Source organism: Miniopterus natalensis, chromosome 9, assembly GCF_054644295.1.
Source record: "Miniopterus natalensis isolate mMinNat1 chromosome 9, mMinNat1.hap1, whole genome shotgun sequence".
In the NCBI taxonomy this organism is placed as follows: domain Eukaryota; kingdom Metazoa; phylum Chordata; class Mammalia; order Chiroptera; family Miniopteridae; genus Miniopterus; species Miniopterus natalensis.
In genome coordinates, this window is record NC_142089.1 from 17,354,895 (window position 1) to 17,378,719 (window position 23,825).

The 23,825-nt window shown below is 40.6% G+C and overlaps 1 protein-coding gene across 3 annotated transcripts in view; it reads left to right on the forward strand.

Annotated features, from left to right (window-relative positions):
- The first annotated feature begins 158 nt into the window (after positions 1-158).
- Positions 159-23,825, forward strand: part of ZCCHC17 (zinc finger CCHC-type containing 17) — a 31,741-nt gene continuing 8,074 nt past the window's right edge. Inside the window, exons 1-7 of one of the 3 annotated variants that reach the window (XM_016217320.2) lie at positions 159-238; positions 3,470-3,626; positions 7,528-7,585; positions 14,467-14,567; positions 15,984-16,075; positions 18,804-18,904; positions 20,787-20,926. In XM_016217320.2, coding sequence (XP_016072806.1) covers positions 3,525-3,626; positions 7,528-7,585; positions 14,467-14,567; positions 15,984-16,075; positions 18,804-18,904; positions 20,787-20,926 — 594 coding nt within the window. In that variant the 5' untranslated portion in view covers positions 159-238; positions 3,470-3,524. Of the gene's footprint in view, positions 239-3,469; positions 3,627-6,147; positions 6,358-7,527; positions 7,586-14,466; positions 14,568-15,983; positions 16,076-18,803; positions 18,905-20,786; positions 20,927-23,825 lie in introns of those variants that run through there. The other 2 variants (XM_016217327.2, XM_016217335.2) reach the window with 2 other exon arrangements.

Genomic DNA, 23,825 nt, shown 5'->3' on the forward strand with positions numbered 1-23,825 from the left:
CTTCCCTAGAACATCCGGTTTGGAGAAACCAATCGGCTCCCAATACTCCCTCAGCGCCCCTACAAAAGATCTCCTGTTATTGGTCAGCTCTTTCTGATGTCACGAGAGTACGATTCCAGGATTGGTGGATGGAGCTGGAGTCCCGCCTGGACGCGCTGTGTCTTGTGGGTGGAACCCGCTAACGGGGTTTTGGCGTTTCGCGCAATGCAGCGGCCGGGAGACCTGAAGCTGAAGCCGAGTAAGTCTGAGGGAGGTCGGGGGCGGGCGGCCGCGGGATCTGGAGGCGGTGCCTTGGTTTTGTGGCGTGAACCTGGTCCTTCTCAGCTGAAGTTTTGATTGCAAGGGGCAGAGGCGGGCCCAGCTCTCCCAGCTCGGCTATGTGGTAGCCTCGGCTCCCTCTCGAGGCTGGAGCGGACCTTTGGGGTGTCTGTGGCCGCCTGGGGCCCTCGACGGCTGATTTCAGCGAGCACCTACTGTGTCCAGCCGGGTCCCGGGCGCCCCGGGGGAGGAAAGCCCTGTCTCCCAGCCTCCACTAGGGTCCTGTCTGAGGAGGCCGACTTGTTTCTGCCAGCCTTTTATCAGGGCCTGCTCTGTGCCCCTGTGAGAGACAGAGATGAAGGAATTGTCCGACTCCTGACTGTCCAGAGAGCACAGTCTTGTTGAGAAATTTGGATTCGTACCTGGGAACTAGGCCTTCTCCTTAGTGGTCCAACTGATATTTATTGTGCAAAGCATTGAGGATACATTGTGAACCAAACATGGCCCTGACCTCAGGGGTTTGAGTCTGGTGGGGAAAATAAATGTTAAACAAAGTATCTCACTAAGAAATGTAAAATAAGTGCGACCTTGGAGGGGCACCTGATGTTCTGAGTGCCTGAATTAAGCAGGGAGGCTTCTCTGAGGAAAAGATGCCTGAAGGGAAAATTCTAATTAGGTGGGTGAAGAGAGGAAGGCAGACTATTCCATGTAGAACCTCGGTGCAGAGGCCCTGTGACAAAGGGAGGAAAATGACTAAAAAAACCCCACAGAGGCGGGTGGGGCCAGTAGGAAGAGAATGAAGGGGAGTGGGGTACAGGATGAAGCTGGAGGTGAGTAGAGGTCAGGCCTTGCAGGACTTTGTAGCTTTTACCAGAAGACTGATGAGTGTTTTTGTTGGTGTTTGTTTATTTATTTATTTAAAAACATTTCTTTATTGATTTCAGAGAGAGGAAGGGAGAGGGAGATAGAGAAACATCAATGAGAGTCATTGATCGGCTACCTGCTGCACGCCCCCTACTGGGGATCGAGCCTTCCACCCCGGCCTGTGCCCTGGCTGGGAAGCCAACCTCGACCTCCTGGATCACAGGTCGATGGATGCTCAACCGCTGAGCCAGGCCAGCCCTGCCTTGTTGGTTTATTTTTGATGGGGGGGGGGAGTGAGTGGTGTGATGGGCGAAAGGGCATGATCCCTCAACGGCTCAATAGTGTGAATAGATGGAGGAGAGTAAGATGCGTTTAGCTGAGAGCTGTTGGCAGTGAGGACTGAGATATTGGTGGAACTGCAGAGTTGGACAGATTCTAGAGATACATAGGAGGAAAAATCAGTAGGACTTGGTGATGGATTGGATTCAGGGAGTGAAAAGAGAGGACTTAAGTGTAACTTCTAGGTTTCTGGCTTATGGCAACTGGGTAGTTATTTTTTTGGGTAGGGCAAGGGAGAGGTCATTCTTGACATCTAGGAGGCATTTTGAAATCTGGCTTTGGGCCCTAGCTGGCCTGGCTCAGTGGTTAGAGTGTCCGCCCATGGACTGAAGGGTCTCAGATTTGATTCTGATCAAGGGCACATATCTCTGTTGCAGACTGGATCCCTGACCTTGGTCCCAGCGCCTGCAGGAGGCAACCAATCCATGTATCTCTCTCACATCCCTCTGTCTCTCTCTGTCTCCCTCTCTCTCCCTTCCACTCTCTGAAAAGCAATGGGAAAAATATCCTCAGGCGAGGATTAAAAAAAAAAAGAAATACGGCTTTGGAACACAGGAAAGAGATTTTTGTTGGAAATATAAATCTCGGAGTAACTTGTATTTGGTGGTAATTGAGCCATAGGTGTAAGATCATCTAAGAACCTTGAGTAATTCCAACATTTAATGGCCAACAACAGGAGCATGAGCCTACAGGAGAGAGAGGAAAGAGCTAGAGAGTGGAATCAGAGGAATGCTGTCTCAGAAGCCAGGAAGTGGTCTGTGTTAAGTTGCTGACCTGATGCCCCATCACCCCTGAATACTTTAGTTTTCCTACAAACAAGGAAGTTCTTCTATACAACCACAATGTAACTACTAAAATCAGAAAATTAACATTGCCTTACTATTGCTAATCCTCAGGCCCTGCTTCTCCATGCTTGGGCACCGATTCCCCATTCTAGACTAACCAATGTGTAGGTTACCTCATCACCCTGCTCCTCCCCACATTGGGTCACTCTTCTTTGCAGATTTCCTCCTCACCCAACATAGGCTTTGACCTCACTCTGGGCCACCATTCCCTTGCTATATACCACCTATCCCCACATTATACTTTTCTTGCTCTGCCCCTTGCTTTGGGAAGGGAGTGCCCGGTATTTGGGTCCCTATTGCTTCCCTGTGTATTAAAATATGCAAGTAAAATGAAGTACTTAAGGAAGACTTTCTGTTCCCAGAACTATTGCAAGGTGTATCAAGTGGTGTATCTCAATCCTTGTCAATTTACTTGCTCTTTTAAGGCTACAGATGTGGTCCTATCTGATTAGACTGTATTTCAACGTTTTATAAACATTTTTAAAGCAGAATAACTCCCCCCCCCAAATGAAATCTTTCATAGAAGCTTAATAGGTAAGCTGGATCAAAGCAGAATACACTGTTAAGTAAGCATAGTGGTTAAAAGTGTGGACTCTGGTGTCATCCAGAGTTTGACTCCACCATTCCCCGGCTTTTTGATATAGGCATAATAATTTGACCTCTGGAAGCCTTCGTTTTCTCATCTATATAATATGATAATAATAAAACCTGTATCTTGAGACTTTTGAGGATTAAATGAGATGTTGGATGCCTAGTGCTTAGCACAGTGCCTAGGCATAGTAAGTGCTTGATAAATGTTAGCTCTTACTACTACTATTGTTTTGTGTGTGTTTTTTAAAGATCCATTTACACCACCCCCCCCCCCCCCAAAAAACAACAACACACACACCTTTCCTTGGCAAAAGAATACCAATAGCAATTTAAAAAAACAAGAAACAAAACAGCAGACTGATGGCCTTGGGTAAGTATCAAATTGAAAAGAAATAAAATCAAGGTTTCCAAAACTCCCCACAATTAAAGTAGACAAAAGAGATTTGGATAAAAGAACATGGTGTTAAATCTGTGTTATTACTCTGTAGAGAATAGCTGTGGATTGTCTGTACTTTTTCTTCATTAATGCAGATGTCTTTCAAATTGTTGTCTGTCTTATTTCTTTGTGACAGGACACTTGAATTAGCTTTAGCAGAAGAGATATGGAGGAGCCATAGAACATTAAGGATGAATTCAGGAAGACCTGAGACCATGGAGAACTTGCCAGCTCTCTACACTATTTTCCAAGGAGAGGTATATTCTTTTGGCTTTGAAAACTTAGCATTTATGGTAAGCATAGATTGAGGGTGAAAAGCAGCTGGGTTTAGAACTCCTGTCCATTTGAAACGATCTTGAGCATTTAACAGGAAGGGCTAGTGGAGCATCTGGCTATCACCTGTACCCCTTCTATGCTCCAGACTTCTAGCTGCATACTTGATATCTTCATTTGGATACCTCACAGCATCTCTGATTTACATTTTACACGGAATTTTTTATTTTCTTACCACATTTCTTCTCCTAGTCTTTCCCATATCAGCAAATGAACCACTGTCTATTTAGAAATCTAGACACTAGAAACCACACTAGAAATCTGGGCATCATCTTTGATTTTTCTTCTTGATTTGATCTTGATTTTTTCCTCCCTCTCCAGTCCATTAGCAAGTCTATTATTTCTAAGCTCCAAGGGCCCTTCTTTTGCCTCTGTAACTTGTTTCCTGAGCCTGCTCAGCCCAGCTGTCTCACTTTTTCTGCCTCTGTGACTTTCTAAATAAATGTTCCTTGTATTTGGGGGGAAAATATGCTGAGAGGAGATTGGTGTTGGTAAGGTGGAAATTGCATTGGACTGGAAATCAAAGTACTTGTGAGTTTGCACAAGTAACATATCTCTGAGCCTCAAATTCCTCATTTACATTATGGAGATAACTAGTTTCAAGGCCAACACAACCTCTAATCTGAAGATGGAAATTCATTTTACCCAAGCCCTGCGTTTAGTTCAGATAATTACTGAATTTTTCCCCCCTGAGTTATTTGACTAATTATTCTGGGGACACCAGGGCAGACGGTGTGATCATCTATAGCAGGTGCCATTCTGTTAATTTCAACTCTGCACCCTAGGAGAACACAGTGATGGAAACACCTGGCACTGGAAATAGGCACAAATGCCTTTTCCTAACTGAATGGTTGAGTGCATCCATTCTGGAGCACATTAACCTTTCCTTTTGGGAGAGGCCAAATTAAGGTCTGTTATAATATTTTCTCAGAAGATCATAATGTGACACTAGAGCTTCAGGATTGAAAAGTGAGATTGTCTTAATTTACAACAGCAAGGTGATTTGGGCTCCAATTTCCAGATGCTACTTTTAAGTTTGTTAGAGTGTTATGCCTTTTAATAATGTTATACAATATGAGATATCTTAGCCTTGTTTTTAAAACCCTGAAACAAAAGCCAAAGTGCCTTTGGTTGGTTCGGAAAGAGGGAATTTGCCTTTATTGTAATTAAAAATTTAAAGTCACCTTTTTTATCCATATGGTCCTGTTTTACAGGGAATAAGTTGTTTTGTGAACTTAGGTAAGCTCTTCATGTCTCTGATCTTCACTTTTCTCATTTGAAAAATCACAGGATTAGGCCAGCTGATCTCTAAGGTCCTTTCCTCCAGTTCCACCTTGTTTTGATTTTAAATGCTAGTATCTCCCTGATCATATTTTTTTTTGGGACTGTCCAGTCCATATCCCAGCATAGCATGTTCATGTTCATCAGTGTAAAACAGGAGTTTTGAACTTTTGGTTCTTAACCCATTCTTATGCTCTATCTTAGATGGTTCAAGTGCTCTGTCCCAATATCTCCATTACAAATGAGGAGAATGGAGATTTTAATCTGTTATTATCCTAACATTGAAGTGAGTAGTGAAGCTATTTGGTGAAGTAGGAGACACTGGACTAGGAGTCAAGGGACCTAGGATCTGTGTCTACCTTTTATCTAAGTTAGTTGTGTGCCTTTCCACTGGTCACTACCTTTTTGTGCTTCAGTGTCTTGGACTGTAAATTATTAAAAAGCTAAAATTTATTGAATGTACATTGGTTCCCAGATACCAGTGCCCAGTGCTTTATGTGTATCATTCGTTATCTGCAGCAGCAAAGTGAGTACAACAGGAACTTAGACCCTGAAAGGCAAGTTGTATTCAAGATCCAATGGGTAAGAAGTGGGAGAGCTGGGATTAGATGATACATCTTTCACTCCAAAGCCTGTGCTCTTTCTACACCTCCGCTATTGCACCTCATCTGCAACATGAAGTGTACTTCTTAAGACTGTTGCCAGGAACAGATAAGCTTTCAACTGTCACATTGCTTTCGACTGCTAGAATTTTATAGTTAAAGAAAACCCATGAGCAGCTCTAGTGTAGTTAAGATTCCCTGGGTTCAGATCCTGGTACTGCTACTTACTAGCTTTGAACATCGATCAGGTTATTTAGTTTCTCCATGCATTAGTTTTGTCATCTATTACAGAGCATAATTATAGTACTGACATCATATGGTGTCATGAGGATTATGTAAAGCACTTTGAATAGTGTTTTGCATGTAGTGAATATTCATTATATGTTAGTGAATAGCAGTACACTTATTCCATCCCCTTGTAGTTGTGGTGGAGCTGAGACAGTGAACAACTAATTAAAGTCACTGAGAAGAGTAAAGTTTATATGTGTAAGACTGCATTGAATATTTTATAAAAATAATGATGAATTTAGGGTAAATGTAGTATGTAGTGACAACTTTAATCTCAATCCACAGGTGAGGGGGGTGGGCTAGAAGAAAGACAGGAGGAGATAGAGGTAGTCTGGAATAATGATTTATCTGGCAAGGGATCTGGGCCTTTCGTTGCTATTACATGTTACACAGTACATAGACTGATCAAACCTCTAACCCAGGGGTGAGTAACATCACCCTTATACAGCCTGTGAAATAATTTGGTCTGGCCCTGCCAAGGTCTCACCAAAGAGAAGCAGCTCCAGCCATCATGTTAGAGGTGAGTTAATTAAATGTTTGACCAAATATAGCAGGCTAATTTTTAAGTTGATAATTTTGTATGGCCTGAGAATGATGTTGTAAATATCCAAATAGCCCTTGGAAGGAAAAAGGTACCCCATCCCTGTGTCTAACCCCTCCTTAGGTCAACTTTGCATAAGACTTGAGGACAACTCTTTTCTCTTTCTGATTATATCTTTTCAGTTTTTGTCAGATGTCTATGTATTGGCTTTTTCTCTCATTGTCTTGATAAAACTCAGACTCTGGTTTGAAGTGAACTAGAGCAGGCTGTATGGTCTGGTTTGATTTGATGTTTAGGAAAAAGGAATGTCCTACATGATTTATCCCATATTGTTAGAGTTCTCTGTATTGGGATTAGAGGCCTCAGTCCCAGCTAGTATAAAGTGTAACTTTATTACTTGATTTTCTGCTGGTTGTTCCTTTTGTTCATGAACTACTTTGGAGATTTCAATAGATGTGGGGGTTTGGGCATTCCTAGGTACTGTCATACCGTCTGACAGTAGTCCAATCTCACCAATTTTTTTTTAAAATATATCTTTATTGATTTCAGAGAGGAAAGGAGAGGGGGAGAGAGAGATAGAAACATCAATGATGAGGGAGTCATTGATCGAGCCCACAACCTGGGCATGTGCCCTTCCCCTGGAATCGAACCCCGATCACCTGGATCCCAGGTCGATGCTCAACCACTGAGCCACGCCAGGCCAGGCAATCTCACCAATTTTTTTAAAAAAATATGTTTTTTATTTATTTCAGAGAGAGGAAGGGAAAGGGAGAGATGGTAACATCAATGATGAGAGAGAATCATCAGTCGGCTGCCTCCTGCACCCCCCCCACTGGGGATCGAGCCTGAAACCTGGGCATGTGCCCTAACCAGGAATCGAACCACAGCCTCCAGGTTCCTGGGTCCACGCTCAAGCACTGAGCCACACCTGCCGGGCACACCAATGTTTTTAATGGGTTCACACATACTTGTCAGTCTAAATTTTAAAAAGAATGGAAAGAACGTTTGACAGAACATCACTGTTAGGCAGTTTTGCAGCACACAGAGGCAGTCAATATCAAGTAGAAATTCAAGGAGATTAGGTTAAATGCTGCAGAAGAGAGACTCATTTGTGTGACATTGATTCTTTTTTCTTCTTTGTCTTTATAGGTTGCTATGGTGACAGACTATGGCGCCTTTATCAAAATCCCAGGCTGTCGGAAGCAAGGTGGGAACCTATAACTTGAAATTCAGCCTTCCCAGTCCACTATCTTTGCTGTCACCCCCACCACATCCTATGTATAGGCTCTATATTTTTAGGCAGTAGTTTTGTTTTTGTGTAGAGATATAATGAATACAGACAAGTGATGACAGTTAATTTTTAGCAGGTCTTAACTCAGAAGAATGGTGCTCTTTGACTTGTAGGGAGGATTGGAGTATAGCTACTTGGCTTGACTTTGGGAACCAGCGATTCCCCAGATTTCACCTGTGACCCAATACAAATATATATATACATATAATACTTTAAATTTTCTTCATACATTGATAGACATTCATTGAACATTTTTGGAGAATCTCTTTTACATCTATAATCTTATTTGTTTCTCAAAACAATTGTGGTAAGTAGAAAAGGCAAGTTTTACAGACTGGTAGCCTACTCAGAGTGTTTTAGCTAGGTAATGGCACAGCCAGGACTAGAGCCCAATCCTCCTGATTTCTAGCCTCATGGGCTCTCTACTGCATCACACAGCTAGTGAATCCAAAGACAGCTTGCTAATTTCTTGTGTTAAAATAAATGAAAGATTATAATGGAAAAATGCAACTATAAAGATGTTATTAGAAGAAAATACATCATAATATTTGATGGCATAGAAGTAAAAAACTTTATTGCAAAAATTATAAGCAAAGTTAAGTTGAGACAAAGAATTTGTAGTACTATGACAAAGGACTCGTAAAAAAGGGGGGAAGTAGAAAAAGGGGCCAAGGATATGAAAAGAATTCACAAGAGAAAAAAATAGCGGTTGATCAGTAAATATCTTCTTAAAAGATGCTCATTCTCAGTATTAATTTAAAAAATAACTTAAACAGTGGTACATCCATACAGTGGAATACTACTCAGCAATAAAAAGGAGTAAGAATGAAGTATTGATACACAACAATCTGAATCAATCTCTGGAGAATTACAGTGAATAAAAAAGAAGTTAATCCCACCCAGCCAGCTTGGCTCAGTAATTGAATGTTGACCTATGAACCAGGAGGTCATGGTTTGATTCCCAGTCAGGCACATGCCCAGGTTTTGGGCTCGATCCCCAGTGGGGGGTGTGCAGGAGGCAGCCGATCAGTGACTCTCTCATCATTGATGTTTCTGTCTCTCCGTTTCCCTTTCTCTCTGAAATAAATAAATAAATAAATAAATAAATAAATAAATAAATAAATAAATAAATAAATACAGCTTTATTAAAAAGAAATGATTTAAAACACTCAAGATTTTTGAGATTAACAAACATTTTTAAAAATTGCTCTTAATACCCAGTATTGGAAATGGGTATTTCCAGCAATAGTTTTACTTACTATTGGGAGCATAAATTGTTATACAGACTTTGGCAATATCTATTAACATTTTTCATGTGCTTACCCTTTAATTTAGCAATTCGTCAGAGAATTTAGTTTGTTATATAGCACTAGATATTATGTACATGTATGCAGTGGACAATGCAGATGAATGATAACTAAGATACGTGGATGCTGGTGCCTTCCTCATTTTACCAGGAAAGGTCAATGGAAAGTTTTCATACAATTCTACCACACTGGTACATAGATGATGGCAATTGTAAGACACTATTGATTATAAGAACCATTCTGATTTCAAAGATGTTACAGTGTGTGTGTGGTTGCCCTAGCCAGTTTGACTCAGTGGTTAGAGCGTCGGCCCATGGACTGAAGGGTCCCAGGTTCAGTTGTGGCCAAGAGCACATTATACCTCGGTTGCAGGCTCCATTCCCAGCCCCGGTCGGGGTGCATACGGGAGGCAACCAATTGATGTGTTTTGCTCACATTGATGTTTTTCTCTTCCTCTTTCTCTTTCTCTCCTCTTCCTTCCTCTCTCTGAAATCAATGAAGATATATTTAAAAAAAAAAAATTACTGTGTATAGGGGTGGGCAAAAATAGGTTTACAGTTTTAATACAAATAAATAATATAATAATAAATAATAATGTAAGAATAAGCTCTGTTTCATATACTCACAACTGTAAATCTCCTTTTGCCCACCCCTTGTGTGTTCAGGAGAGTCTGGAAGAATATCCAGCAAATTGTTAACATTAGTTACCTCTGAGGAGTTCAGTTTGCTAAGGAAGAAATGCACATCAAAGAGGAATTTACACTTTTTGCAATTTTTAAAACAAAATTTTTAAAGTCCAACAGCTGATCTTTGGATATTAAAGATACGCTCTAGCCTTGGAGATACTATGCTGCAAATTGCATTTTTTGCATTATAAATGGCTTACCAGTAGTTTCCAAGCTAGCAGTAAACAATCTGTAATAACATTTCTCATTTTATGTTGACTCAGATTTAATGAGGTGGAAACTCATCCCTGTGCCTATAGGGCTTGCACCTCCTTTGGTCTGAAGACAGGTTTTCTTATTAGTGTACTTGCCATAGCTGATAGTATCTGAAAGCCACATCCTTACTTGAACATTTATGTGACACTTTGGGGACTATGTGAGTATTAAAGGCCTGCCACCTTCCATCAGTCAGTCTTCATCTCACTTGTGTACATGCCCTGTCAGATGATGCCTCTGATTGTGGCTGCCAGCTTACGAGTGATTCTGTCAGTTTGACAGCTGTGCTGAGTGAGACCAGCCTCGGAGGGAGAGCTGAGGGAGCCAAATAATTAGGTGGAAACTCTGAGTTCTAATCCTGGGCTCTTCTATAGGTTTATTGGATAACTTGAGCAGTTGACTTTCCTGCAGTGTATTTTAGATTCTCTACTTTTAAAGGAGAAGATAATTAAGTCCCACCCTGAAAGGACTGAGCTATGAAATAACTGGTGTCCAGATTTTAACATTTTTGATTCAGGAAGGTAGACTAATTTGAGCTACTTTTCTCAGACTTCTGTTCTCAGAATTCTTTACTACTGAGTTGAAGGTCTTTCCCAGTATTCAGATCTAAACTAGATTTTCTTTCCCCTCTCATGGTATTGACCAATAGAACTTCCTGCAATAATGGAAATGTTTTGTTTCTGTTCTGATGTGTCTCTGACATCAACCAATTCTCCAGTTCTCCCAGCACCAACTTGGTGTCTAACAATACAATTAAATTCTGACACTATCTACCTGGAGTTATTGACGGGTCCCATAAGTTAAAGGGTGTCATTCCCATAAGACGCCAGTTGAAAGTTCTAAGCCACCTGTACTTCTGACTGGCTGGCTATGAATCGGGGGTCCCACAACCCTCTCCACAAGTTTGATAATTTGCTACAGAGTTCAGGAAAAACTTTTCTTATGTTTGCTTGTTTATTTTTTTTATTTTTAAAATATATCTTTATTGATTTCAGAGGGAGGAAGGGAGAGGGAGAGAGAGAGATAGAAACATCAATGATGAGGGAACCATTGATCAGCTGCAGCCTGCAACCCGGGCATGTGCCCCAATCGGGAATCGAACCCTAATCTCCTGGATCCTAGGTCGACGCTCAACCGCTGAGCCATGCCTGGCTGGGCTGTTTGCTCGTTTACTTTAAAGTATGCAGTCAGAAACAGCCCAATGGAAGAAATGCATAGGGCAGGTTATGGAAGTCGGGCACGCTGAGCTGCTTTGTCCTTTCTGGCATACCACTCTCCCAGCAATCTGATGTGTTTGCTAACCTGAAGCTCTCTGAATTTCATTGTTCAAGAATTTTTATAGAGCTCTATCTCCAGCCTTTCCCCTTCTTTTCTGGAGGGCTGTGGGACAGAAAGTTCCAATTCTGTAATCACTTGGTCATTCTGGTGACTATCCCCATCCAGAGACTGTCTAGAGGCCCCACTCAGAGTCATTAGTGTAAACTCTGGTGTGATCAGAAGGGGCTTGTTATGAATAACAAAAGACACTTCTATCACTGGGAAAATTTCAAAACTTTAGGAGTTCTGTACAGGGACTGGGGACAAGGACTAAATATATTTGTGTTATTTCACATCTGTACTGTCCCAATACAGTAGCCACTGACTTTTAAAATGTTGTTTATTTAAATTTAAACTTAAAACAATTATGTGGCTAGTGATGACTGGACTGAAAAATAACCTTTGAGATCAGGTGGGAGAAGGACAAATGGTCAGTGCCGTTCTTTCTTTTGTTTTGGTACTCCAATAAATAGACCTTCTCAAGTATATTAGGTTCATCATTCATTTTCTTCACAACTTCCATTAGCAATGAGGAAAGAAGTGAATTTTAGAATTAGAGGACTGTTGTGGCCAAAAAATGCCAAAGTGAAAGGTTTCCCTTTCCTCTAGGGCTAGAGACTAGGGCATCTGAGTTTACTCTCTAGACTTTCCAGTTAGGCTGCTCTGTTCATTATATCATCATGGGGTAGGCAAAACCCCGAACTCCTTGAAATGTACTGAATTTGGAGATTATGTGATGGTCTAAAATTAAAAATGGGTATATAAAACACTTTGGAGCCCCAGAGTTATTCAGGGAGATAGGCTATCAGCCTCCAGAGTCAGCTGGAGTAGGTTTGTGAGGCCCAGTGACCATGGTCAGAGAAAGCAGTGGCTTCAGTAGGAGCTCCGAACAGAGAGGGCCAATACTTTGACTTGTAGGCATGTGCTGACACCTGTGTGAATGCATGTGTGTGAGAGAGAGATTGAGAAAAAGAGAATAAAGGTTACTAATTTCCCCAACAATCTTTAGGGAGGGCAGTTATTGTAGATATAAATCTTCGCTTGATCTATTAGTTTTTTCTTTCCTTTGATTCCTGGTTTATATTCATTCAAAATTGTTAATTTTATCTATTTCCCTCAGAATAGATATAGTTTTCTCCATGACTAAAACATTTGAAAATAAAAGAAAAAATCCTGTAATTCAATATCCTAGTTAAACCATTGTTATAGCATTTCGTAGCATTTTTTGTAATTTTAAAGACCTAATTTAAGCATTTGTAATTACATTATACAACTTTACGTTGTGTTTTGTTATTTACATGAAAAAATACTAGTTGCCTATAGTGTTTGGCACATAGTAGGCACTCAATAAATATTTACTAAAAATGAATTATTGGCATATTTTTATGTAATCTTTTGAACATACGGACCATCAAGTAACTATCCTATAGTTCATTTTCCATTACCCTATTGTTGGGTATTAGGTTGTTTCTCATTTTTTTCTGTCTTAAAAATACATTGTGTCGCCCTAGCCAGTTTGGCTCAGTGGTTAGAGCGTCAGCCTGTGGACTGGAGGGTCCTAGGTTCGATTCTGGCCAAGAGCACGTATGGACCTCTGTTGGAGGCTTGAGACTGGGCGTGTGTGGGAGGCAACCAGTCAGTGTGTCTCTCCCCCATTGATGTTCCCCCTTTTCACTCTCTCTGAAAAGCAATGGAAAAAATATCCTCAGGTGAGGATTAAAAAAAAATACATTGTGTATTTTGATGTAGATTGCTTTCCCAGATGCATATAGCTTTTTCTATGTATAAGATTGTTTTCTTAGGACAGAGTCCCAGAAGTGATTGTGCCAAATTAATTATTAGTTAGAACTCTTGGTGCAAGGGACAGAAACATAAGTGAGAAACATTTTGTTAGTTTTGCGGGGGAGTGCAGGATAAATCTAGCTTCCACCAGAGCTGTCTGTATCAATGCTCAGTTTACACCTTCAGGGCTCTGTCTCTAGTTACTGATGCTCTTCTTTGCTTCCATCTGGCTGACTGTTGCCACCTGGTGGTAAAGATGGGCATTAATAACTTTTTGTAGTTTATAATCCTGACAAAAGTCTTGAGAAAGATGATTTGATTTAGCTAGTGTCTTGTGTCTGTCTGTGAACCAATGAATTGCTGTGGCCAGCAGGGTGAAGTACCTTTTTTTTTAAAAAATATATCTTTATTGATTTCAGAGAGGAAAGGAGGAGGAGAGAGAGAGATAGAAACATCAATGATGAGAGAGAGAGTCATTGATCAGCTGCCTAGCCCACAACCCGGGTGTGTGCCCTGACCAGGAATCGAACCCCAATCTCCTGGATCCTAGGTTGATGCTCAACCACTGAGCCACGCCCGGCCGGGCTGAAGTACCTTTTTAAAATTTTTATTTTAGGAGAGAGGGGGAGAGAAACATTGATTTGCGGTTCCACTTATTTATACGTTCATTTCTTGATTCTTATATGTGCCCTGACCAGGGATTGAACCCGAAACCTTAGCGTATTTGGATGATGCTCTAACCAACTGAGCTACTCAGCCAGGGCATGAAGTACCTTGATTGACTGAGCCTGTGTTATGTGCCCACAGTTGGGGGTTAGGTCAGCTTCAATCAAATTACATGGACTGACCAGATTACTTTAGAATGTAATGAAGGTGTTCACTCAGGAAAGGACCTTGAGCAGACAGGAAAAGGATATCTGTTGTCAATATTTTATTAAGTGTCATTAAGTTATTTAATAATTATTACATATTTTAAAATTAATTTTATTAAAATTTTTTATCATTCTTGATAACCATTGCTAAATGATTTCTAAAAATTTATACTAGCCCTAACAATATTTCTTCTTTTTCTTTTTTTTAATATATATACATTTTTTATTGATTTCAGAGAGAGGAAGGGATAGAGAGAGAGAGCTAGAAACATCAATGATGAGAGAGTCATTGATTGGCTGGCTGCCTCATGCACGCCCCCGACTGGGGATTGAGCCCGCAACCCGGGCATGTGCCCTGACCGGGAATCGAACCCCGATCGCCTGGATCCTAGGTCGACGCTCAACCGCTAAGCCATGTCCGGCTGGGCTCAAATAGTTTTAATTTGCAATTTTAAATTAATGAACATTTTTTTCAATGAATTCCCAATTTCCATCTTTTTGTTACCTTGTTATTTAGAGTATACTTAGAGTATAACACCAGACATGCCTTGTGCTTTCTTTCTTTTTCTTGTGCCCAGGTTTGGTCCATCGAACTCACATGTCATCCTGTCGTGTGGATAAGCCTTCTGAGATAGTTGATGTTGGAGACAAAGTATGGGTGAAGCTTATAGGCCGAGAGGTAAAGTTCTGTGCAACTTTCACCTGGTTAGAAAGGATTAGGAAAAGCTGGGATTTTCTTGGTATTTATGATGGTCAGTGTGAATATGTTGTTAACTGTGACTGAGAATCTTATTTTGAATCCTGCCACCATAATCTGACCTGAATATAAACCTTCTGGCTGGTTCTCCTACACACTCAGAAGGAATAATGTGAACTACAGTAAGTGTGGTGCAACAAGTGCATGTTTATAAGACTTCCCTCCCTGAAGTTTACCCAAATGGTGGTTGTGAAGAAAAGCCAAAAAAGTAAAGAACCAAAAGGAGAGAAGGACACTTAACCTATGGGACTAGCTTTAATATTCTTTATCACAGATGTTAAAGAATTCTTGCCAGGTACACTTCAGTTTGTACCAAAACAAAAAAGAACATAGAATTTATAATCACTTTTCCTAATAACTGGCACCATGCAACATGAGGGAAGTGAGAAAGCTCTGGATGACTCTGAAAGTTCTGAAGCTCACATGAGGGTATGTGGGCTGTGGGTGTGGGCAGACCACAGGAGAAATACGAACATACACTGAGGCCTGCCCTTCTACCAGAAAATGGCAGGGGAGATGCCTGAAAGAGATATTATTCAACAGTAGTTGAGTGCTTCATATGCACTAGGTCTGAGGGATACAAGAGTGAACCAGACATAAATGATCCCAGCTGTTATAGAGCTCGCATAGAATATAACTGGAGGAAACAAAAAGTAAACAAGTTAAAATAACTGAAAATAGTGGTAAGTGCTGTAATGGGTTCAAATAATATCATAAGTAGATTTAGATAAAGTCCTCAGGAACAGGCTTTCTGAGGAGATGGTATATGAGCTGGGACCCAAAGGAAAGGGAAATAGTCATGAAAAGTTGGGATAAAGATTTTCTAGGTAGAGAATAGCTAGTGTAAAGACCCTGGAGTGAAGAAGGGTTCAAGTGCTGGAGGAAGCAGAAGACCATTGTGGCTAACAGTTGTCTTCATGTGTATAGAGCCTCTAGACCAAGTCCGAAAGGACATCTAGCCTACTGGAATGTTCTAAAACCCATTCTGGGCTCATCGATCTCTGCATTGATCATTATGTTGAACCTACCTAAAAGAAACAGTTTTTCCTTTCTGCTGGGTTACTTCGGTAGGCCTTAGATTTCTGAACAACCATTTTTGTCTTTCCCCCCAAGAGGGACAAGAATGAGATGAAAATCATTTTCTAAAAATTCTTCTGCCATAAGATCTGCCTATTATGTTTGTTAGTACCATCAATGCTCTTAGCACAGGACCTTGGCTGTTGGAGTTCAGTGTTTGCTATGATGATGAATACTTCAATTCTTAGTCAGATAATTCTAGACCAGCGGTCTAAATGATGTACTTTGAGCTTTTGGTGACTTTGCTTTTGTCTTTTTCAGATGAAAAATGATAGGATAAAAGTATCCCTCTCCATGAAAGTTGTCAACCAAGGGACTGGAAAAGACCTTGACCCCAACAACGTTATCATCGAGTAGGTAAAAAGTTTGCAAAAGCTAAAATTTTCCTACCTCTCAAACCATGGAATGCTGTAGTGAATCAGGCTGACCTGGAAACCCTGCCATTTATAGACTGTGAAATAGATGAGTTATATAACCTCTATGATCTTTGGGTTTTAGAGGTATGAAGTGTTACAGACAACACTTCTAACATGCGAAGCTCCTAGCACAGAAGTTAACCAGTCAGCCAACAAGTATTCACCTGTTAGTTGCCACTCTTCTAGCACTGGGGCTGAAAAAGGAAAAGACCAAATGGGAGGGGAGGGTAATCTAGGAGCAACTCCAGTTGGGTTTAGATGCCTGTGTCTTGGGATACACTGTGTTCTGAACACAACACCTTACTTTCATGGGCTCTTCTGACCTTTAGTTTAGGAGTGGAAGATTTTCTATTTATGTAGGATAATGCCTGGTGATACAGGGAATTTTTCATCTGTCTCAAAGTATTTCTTGACTATGACAGTGATTTCTAACCAAGGGTTCTTAGATCCTTAAAATCCGTTGAAAAGGGGTCTTGGGGGTTTAAGGAAGGGAAGTGATATTTATTGAATATATACAATGTACCAGGTATTATGCAAGGCAGTTTATGTACATTAGTGAATGTGATTCTCATAACAACCTGCAAAGTAGGTGCTCCCTCCATTTTACTTTGTATCCCTAGTTTCTAGCTTGATGCCTGGTAATAACTTGGCTGTGGTTTTATAGCAAATTATAGTGGGTTAGGATCTTTAATCTCGGTCTCCCTGACATTAAAGCTAATGCCCCTTTCACCACATGACGCTTCTAGCTGTTGCATGTGACTTACAGAGTTTTTCATATATCTGTAGTTTAGTCTCTAAATATTGACATGTTTGTGGGGCTGGTTATTGACAAAACACTTTCCATTTACAGTAGTAATCTTTTATAACTCAGCTCAGAAATGTTATTTAATTCTGGCACTTATCAATTGCATTGTAATAAATTGCTTCTACTCCAAATAATTATATGCTATACAGGCTCATTAAGAAGCAGTGAAATGTCTTAAAGCCACCCTTGTAAGGGTAAAATATGAAAACAAGTAAGATAAAAGAGCTACCTCTCTTTCTCAAAACAAGGATCGGGAAGGGAAAGGGCTTCCTGAGTATAGACTGTTTCTAGTAATAACCAAGTGGCTGAACAATAACTTTTGTTATAAACAATTTCTAGAGTTCACCCAGGAAAAAAGCATGGCATGGGGGAATGAACTCAGGTTTTAGAGTTAGACTTGAATCAGAAAGACATGTGTTAGAAAGTTCATAGAAGCACTGTTCATAATAGAAGTTACTCAGATACTTTATATCAACAGCAAAATACAGCAAGTTAGAACAAACTACTGTACACACAACAATATGGATGGATCTCACAAACAAGTGGGGGGGAAAAACAGACACAGAAGGGTTCCATATTCTGTGATTTCATTTATATAATTTACAAAAATAGGTAAAACTAATCTGTGTTATTAGAAATTAGAATGAATAGTGGTTACCATTGGGGGAGGCATGGTAACTAGAGGGGCTTCTGAAATGCTGGTAATGTTCTGTTTCTTTATCTCAGTACTGGTTACTTGGGTATTTTCAAATTGTGAAAATCAGTCAAGCTGTATGCTATAAACACTTTTCTTCATGTATATTGTACCTTGGTCAACAGTTGAGAATTTTTTAAAAATTTATTTTTGTTGAAAGTATTATAGATGTCCCCTTTTTTTCTCTCCACTGACCCCCTCCACCCAGTTCCTACCTCCTCCCCAGGTCTTCACAGCACCATTGTCTGACTATGGGTTATGTATATATGCATATAAGTTCTTTGGTTAATCTCCCCTCCCCCCCAAATTTAGAATTTCTTAATGTGCTATGGGAATATGAACAAAGATTAATTTTGACTGAGTGACTCAGAGAAGACCTGATAGAAGGAGAAGTGGTAATTCAGCTGAGCCTTGCAGTGTTTGGGTGAAGTGGGAGTAAAGAAGAGAAGCAGAGCATTTTAGAGAGAGAGCTGCATGAGCAAAAGCAGTGAACCATCTGGAGAAGGTAAAATAGTCTGATTTGGCTAGAGCATATTGTTCAAGTAAAGATGAGGCTGGAAAAGTAGGTTAGAGGCAGATGGTGAAAGGACTCCAACTCCAACGTAAGGAATTTAGACTTGATTTTCCAGGAAGCCTTTGAAGGTCTTTTAAACCCGGGAGTGATCTTATAAGGGTTGTAGGGGACTTAGCAGGGTGAATAATTATGTCTATCCTCTGTGATCAATGAGATAAAGTCTAATTTCATTTATAATTATTAATTCAGAGCCTTGTCCTAAATGAAAAAGTGTCTATTTCATTATTGCCCATCTGCTTATGCGCAACACTTTTCCTTCGTTCTCCCTTCTACCTGCCAAAAGCAAAACAAAAAACTAGCATACTGCCTGGCTGGGTGTGGCTCAGTGGTTGAGCGTCGACCTAGGATCCAGGCGATTGGGGTTTCGACTCTCCGTCAGTGCACATGCCTGGGTTGCAGGCTCGATCAATGACTTTCTCATCATTGATGTTTCTATCTCTCCCTCTCCCTCCCCTTTCCTCTCTCTGAAATCAATAAAGATATATTTTAAAAAAACAAACAAACAAAAAACCTAACATACTGCATTGCCTTGTAGTATCTCTGTCTACATCTCTAAAGAGGGCCAACAGTCACAGTATCCTTTTCGTTACAGGCAAGAAGAGAGGCGGAGGCGGTCCTTCCAGGATTACACTGGACAGAAGATCACCCTCGAGGCTGTCCTGAACACTACCTGCAAGAAGTGTGGCTGTAAAGGTAAGATGAAGCCTCTGCTATTTCAGTTTTTCTCTCCTTGTGGGCAGACCCTTTATCTACCCGATGAGCAGCCTAGTGAGTTTAGTTCACCCTGTTTTTAAGCCAAGTGATGGCCTCACCTGTTCATGTTGTTACTCCTACTAGACTTACATCAGAGTTCATGACTTACTACTTTTTCCGTTTCCTTTTCTGAATGCTAGCCCTGTTGCTGTCCCTCGTGGTGATACCATATATACTATCACTACCTCTCCCCCCACCTTTGCAGCTGATGCCCTTACCTAGGCAAGGCCCCAGGTACTATGCCAGGAGGTAAGAGTGTTGGATTATGATTAACACTCTAAATTTTATCTCCAAGGACCATTATTGTTCTGCTGCAAGAATTAAGCAACTTAGAAATATATGCCTTAAGGATCCAAGTTAAACCCTTTCTTGCTCATTTCTTCAACTTTGGAGTTCTGGGTGCAGTATCCTTTTAGTAATAAGGGGCACTCTAGTCATTTCCTTTTAGCTCGGTTTCCTCAGGTTTCCTCCAGTCTTACTCAAATATTAAAGAGCTCTTTCAGCCTGACTTCCTTGTTGGAGCTGTAATGAGAGGGATTGCCAACTTCTCATTTTCAGAGTGACCTCAATTTGTCACCACGTCGCCCTAGCCTTGCATCTACCTAGCCTTGTTGATTTTTCTACAACTGCTGGTAGCATCTTTGTGCCCTGGTTGAAGTGGAGTTTAAGTTCCTATTTATCATGAATGTAGAGGGAGGAAGGGAGAATAAAATTGAGAGAAAGAATACCTCCTCGGGAATTGTGGGAGCATTCAAGATATTTGGAAAATTCTGCTGTGTTCTTCCTGGCACCATCCAGCTCCTGGATTCAGAGTTACAAAGTAGTTTGCATACTGCTTTTGATGATTTTACTCAATTCTCTGTGCCCCTGAGATAGGGTCTACAGTAAGCTCAGACAAAACCAGCTCTATAGCATATGTTAAAGAGGCCCTCAATAGCACTGTAGGCTCAGGGTCTTTGTACCTTCAGCTTGTGTCCACCAGGTATTATATGAGGCAGAGAAGAATAATGAGAGATGAAATTTGGCCTGGTCAGCAAAGGCTGGGCTAAAAGGTGGTTGGTTTTGGTGCAGCAAAAAGAGTGTAGGGCAGGGAGGCACAAGACACCAGGTAAGTTTTACCTCTGCTGCTATCTGCGTGACCTTGCGCTACTTCTCTACTCTGGACTTCCGTATCCTCTGCAATTGCATTGTTGGATTTGATGATCTCTAAGGCCCTTGCCAGACCTGACAGTCTGTGAATGTTGAGTGCCCCTAGGTGACTGTGCCTGTCTCTATGTGTTAGCTTGGATGCTGTCTTCCTGCCAGCTACCTAAGAGCTATCTTGCTTCAGGGCCTTGACCTGCCACTTGGCTCCCTCTGCTAAGCATTGTGCTCTCTGGAGCAACCTTTTGCTGTTAGGAATAAGTTCCAAATAGATCTTTAAAAATTACTAAGCTTCATTGCTAATAGAGGGCAGCACCAGCCTGTATCCTTGTGTCCACTGCCATTTCCAAAGCAGAGCCAGTGTGTCCCATAGCTTTAGGACCAGCTGCTAGTCTGGCTCTGGCTGAGTGAGCAACGCCATCCTGAGGTGACAGAAAATCTGCTCTGAATCCACTAGCTGCTCTCAATAAGCTCATAATGCCTCCTGCACCAGTCAGCCCCTTCCAGGAGCAGGGGCAGGGGCAGGGGCAGGGGCAGGGGCAGGGGCAGGGGCAGGGGCAGGGGCAGGGGCAGGGGCAGGGGCAGGGGCAGGGGCAGGAGCCTCTGAGGAAGACCTGCCCGCTGAGAGGGAAGACCGCCCCGTTCTCCCTGCCATTCCAATTTTCGATTTTCTTCGCAGGCCACTTTGCAAAGGATTGTTTCATGCAGCCAGGTGGGACCAAGTACTCTCTGATACCTGACGAGGGTGAGGAGGAAGAGGCAAAGCCAGCAGAGTTTGACAAGCCTGACCCTACGAAGAATTCGAGAAAAAGAAAGAAGGTGAGTGCTATCTGGATTTTATTTATCACGGGTTTTCTGCTTTAAAATGAAAATGTACTTTTTACAGAAATGTTAGAAATACTGAAAAATATAAAGAATATTAGGTTTCTACTTACCAAAAGCATTTTCTGGTGTCTTATGTGTTCTTCAAACTTGATTTAAGAGCCGCTACGTGATGTTTTATTTAATAATTTTTCTATTGTTGGATATTTTTTTATTACTTCCAACCTAAACTTTTGGCCACATGTCTTATTGTTTTCTTTGGATACATTACAAAATAAGATTACTAAGTTAAGTCTTTAAGGCTTTTGATACATTTTGCCAAACTTATTCCAGAAAGTCCTTATCTGTACCCAGTGGTGGATGAGTGTCTGTCTCATTGTCTCACTACTACTTACAGCAGAAGAATTCATAAAACAGACATTGTGGTGCAGAAAAACTGCATTTGTAATTTGTCACTTACTACACAGAGGAAATGAGAAAACTATGTTATAGTTTGGTCAGGAAATAGTGGTTCTCATGTTGTGTAGTATTTTTCTAATTCTGTCCAGTTATTAAGTTTTGGGGTTTTGTTTTGTTTAAAGCTTTAGCAAACTTTTGTTGCAGTCAGCTTGTTCCAGGCATTGCAAACCTAGGCATACAAAAACTATGATAAAGTCCTTGCTCTCAGTATGCATTATCTACAAAGTAAGTATTATTTAGGTGAGGAAAAGGGTGTATTTTAACTCTTCTAACTATTGTAAGAATTAGCCAAATATATGAATAATAATTTATTGATCTGTATATTCTCTCCCTGGGTAATCACGTCCTTTCTAAGACTGTAGATGCCTCAATGACTTCCATATCCCTAACTAGTATCCCACAGGTATCTCAAACTTTGACTTGGAATCCACTCTCTAATCTATTCCATTGGTCTATGTCTGTCTTTATACTAGTGCAACACTTTTGATTATTCTTACTTTGTAGTAACTTCTGAAATCAGGAAATGTGAGTTTTCCAACTCTGTTCTTTTTCAAGATTATTTTGGGTATTGGGGCCCCTTAAGATGCCACATGAATTTTAGTATGTATTTCTTATTTCTGCAAAAATCTCACTGGGATTTTGATAGTCATATCAAATCTATTGATTTGCTTTGTGCATTGACATCTTAACCAATCCATGAATACAAATGTTTCTCTTTCATTTATTTGTATTGTCTTAATTTCTTTCAGTAGCATTTTGTAGTTTTCAGAGTACAAGTCTTTTTGCCTCCTTAGTTAAGTTTATTCCTAAGTATTTTATTCTTTTTGATGCCATTGTAAATGGAATTGTATTGGTTTTTTTAATCCTCACCTGAGGATATTTTTTCCATTGCTTTTCAGAGAGAGTGGAAGGGAGGAAGGGATGGGAAGAGAGAGAGAAAAATATCGATGTGAGAGAGACACATTGTCTGGTTGCTACTGGCTGCCTTTTGCATGCACCCCAACTGGGGGGGGCATGAGCAAACCCAAAACCTAGGTACGTGCTCTTGACAGGGAATCAAACCTGTGATTCTTTGGTGGGCTGGCCAGTGTGCTAACCACTGGCACATGCCGGCCAGGGTTGGAATTGTTTTCTTAATTTCCTTTTTGGATTGTTCATTGTTAGTTTATAGAAATGCAACTGATTTGGGGAGTGTTGTTGATTTTGTATCCTGCAACTTTGCTGAACTCATTTATTAGTTCTAACAGGTTTTTTTGTGTAGAATCTTTAGGATTTTCTGCATATAGGATCATGTCTGCAAACAGATAATTTTACTTTTTTAAAAGTAGAGCTAGATTTTATGAACTTCTAACTTATGAGTCTGCTTTGTTTAAAAAGTGTTCTAGCCTGACCAACATGGCTCAGTGGTTGAGCATCAACCTATGAACCAGGAGGTCACAGTTTGACTCCAGGTCAAGGCACATGCCTGGGTTGTGGGCTTGACCCCCCAGTAGGGGGTGTGCATGAGGCAGCTGATCAACGACTCTCGACTCTCTCATCCTCGATGTTCCTATCTCTCTCTTTCTCTCCCTTCCTCTCTCTGAAATCAATTAAAAAAAAAAAAAATTAAAAAAAATTATTTAAAAAAAAAGTGATCTAGGGATTTGAAATCATTAAAACTTCCCCCTTGCCCGGCCAGTGTGGCTCAGCAGTTGAGCATCAACGTATGATCCAGGAGATCAAAGTTCAGTTCCAGGTCAGGGTATATGCCCGGGTTGCAGGCTCGGTCCCCAGTAGGGGGTGTGCAGGAGGCAGCCAATCAATGGCTCCCTCATCATTGATGTTTCTCTCTCTCTCCCTCTCCTCTCTCTGAAATCAATAAAGATATATTTAAAATAAAAACAAAAATACTTCCCCTTTGATGTTCACTGTCTCTCCCAAGATATCATCTAGCATCATTATCTTTTTACCTCATTGTTAATCCCTTATCTTTTATGCCTTATATCTGTTTAGCACTTACAGTTTATAAAATATTTTCATATTTTTGTTTTATCCTCATACATTTCTATGAGGTAGTCAGAGTAGGTATTGTTATCCCACAATTTTACATATTAGGAAAATAGAGATTAAGAGAAATGTCTCTCGCTTAAAGTCACACAACTATAAGAGACGGTGCTGAAATAGGAACCCAGGTCTTTAGTATTGGGATTACTAACCCAATATTCTTTTCTGTATACCACACTTCATCCATTAATTCATTTAGCTCTTGATTATTTATTTACTCAACAAATATGTATTGAGTACCTTACATGGGTCTGTTTTGCATTGTGTTAGGTGCTTGAGTTGTTAGGACTCATAGGGAACCTTTTTTTGCTAGTTTTTGCCCTGTCAGCAGCTACCCTCAGCAAACATTTGATGTTATCTTTTGATCTATTTCTGTTCAAAACTGTAAATCAAG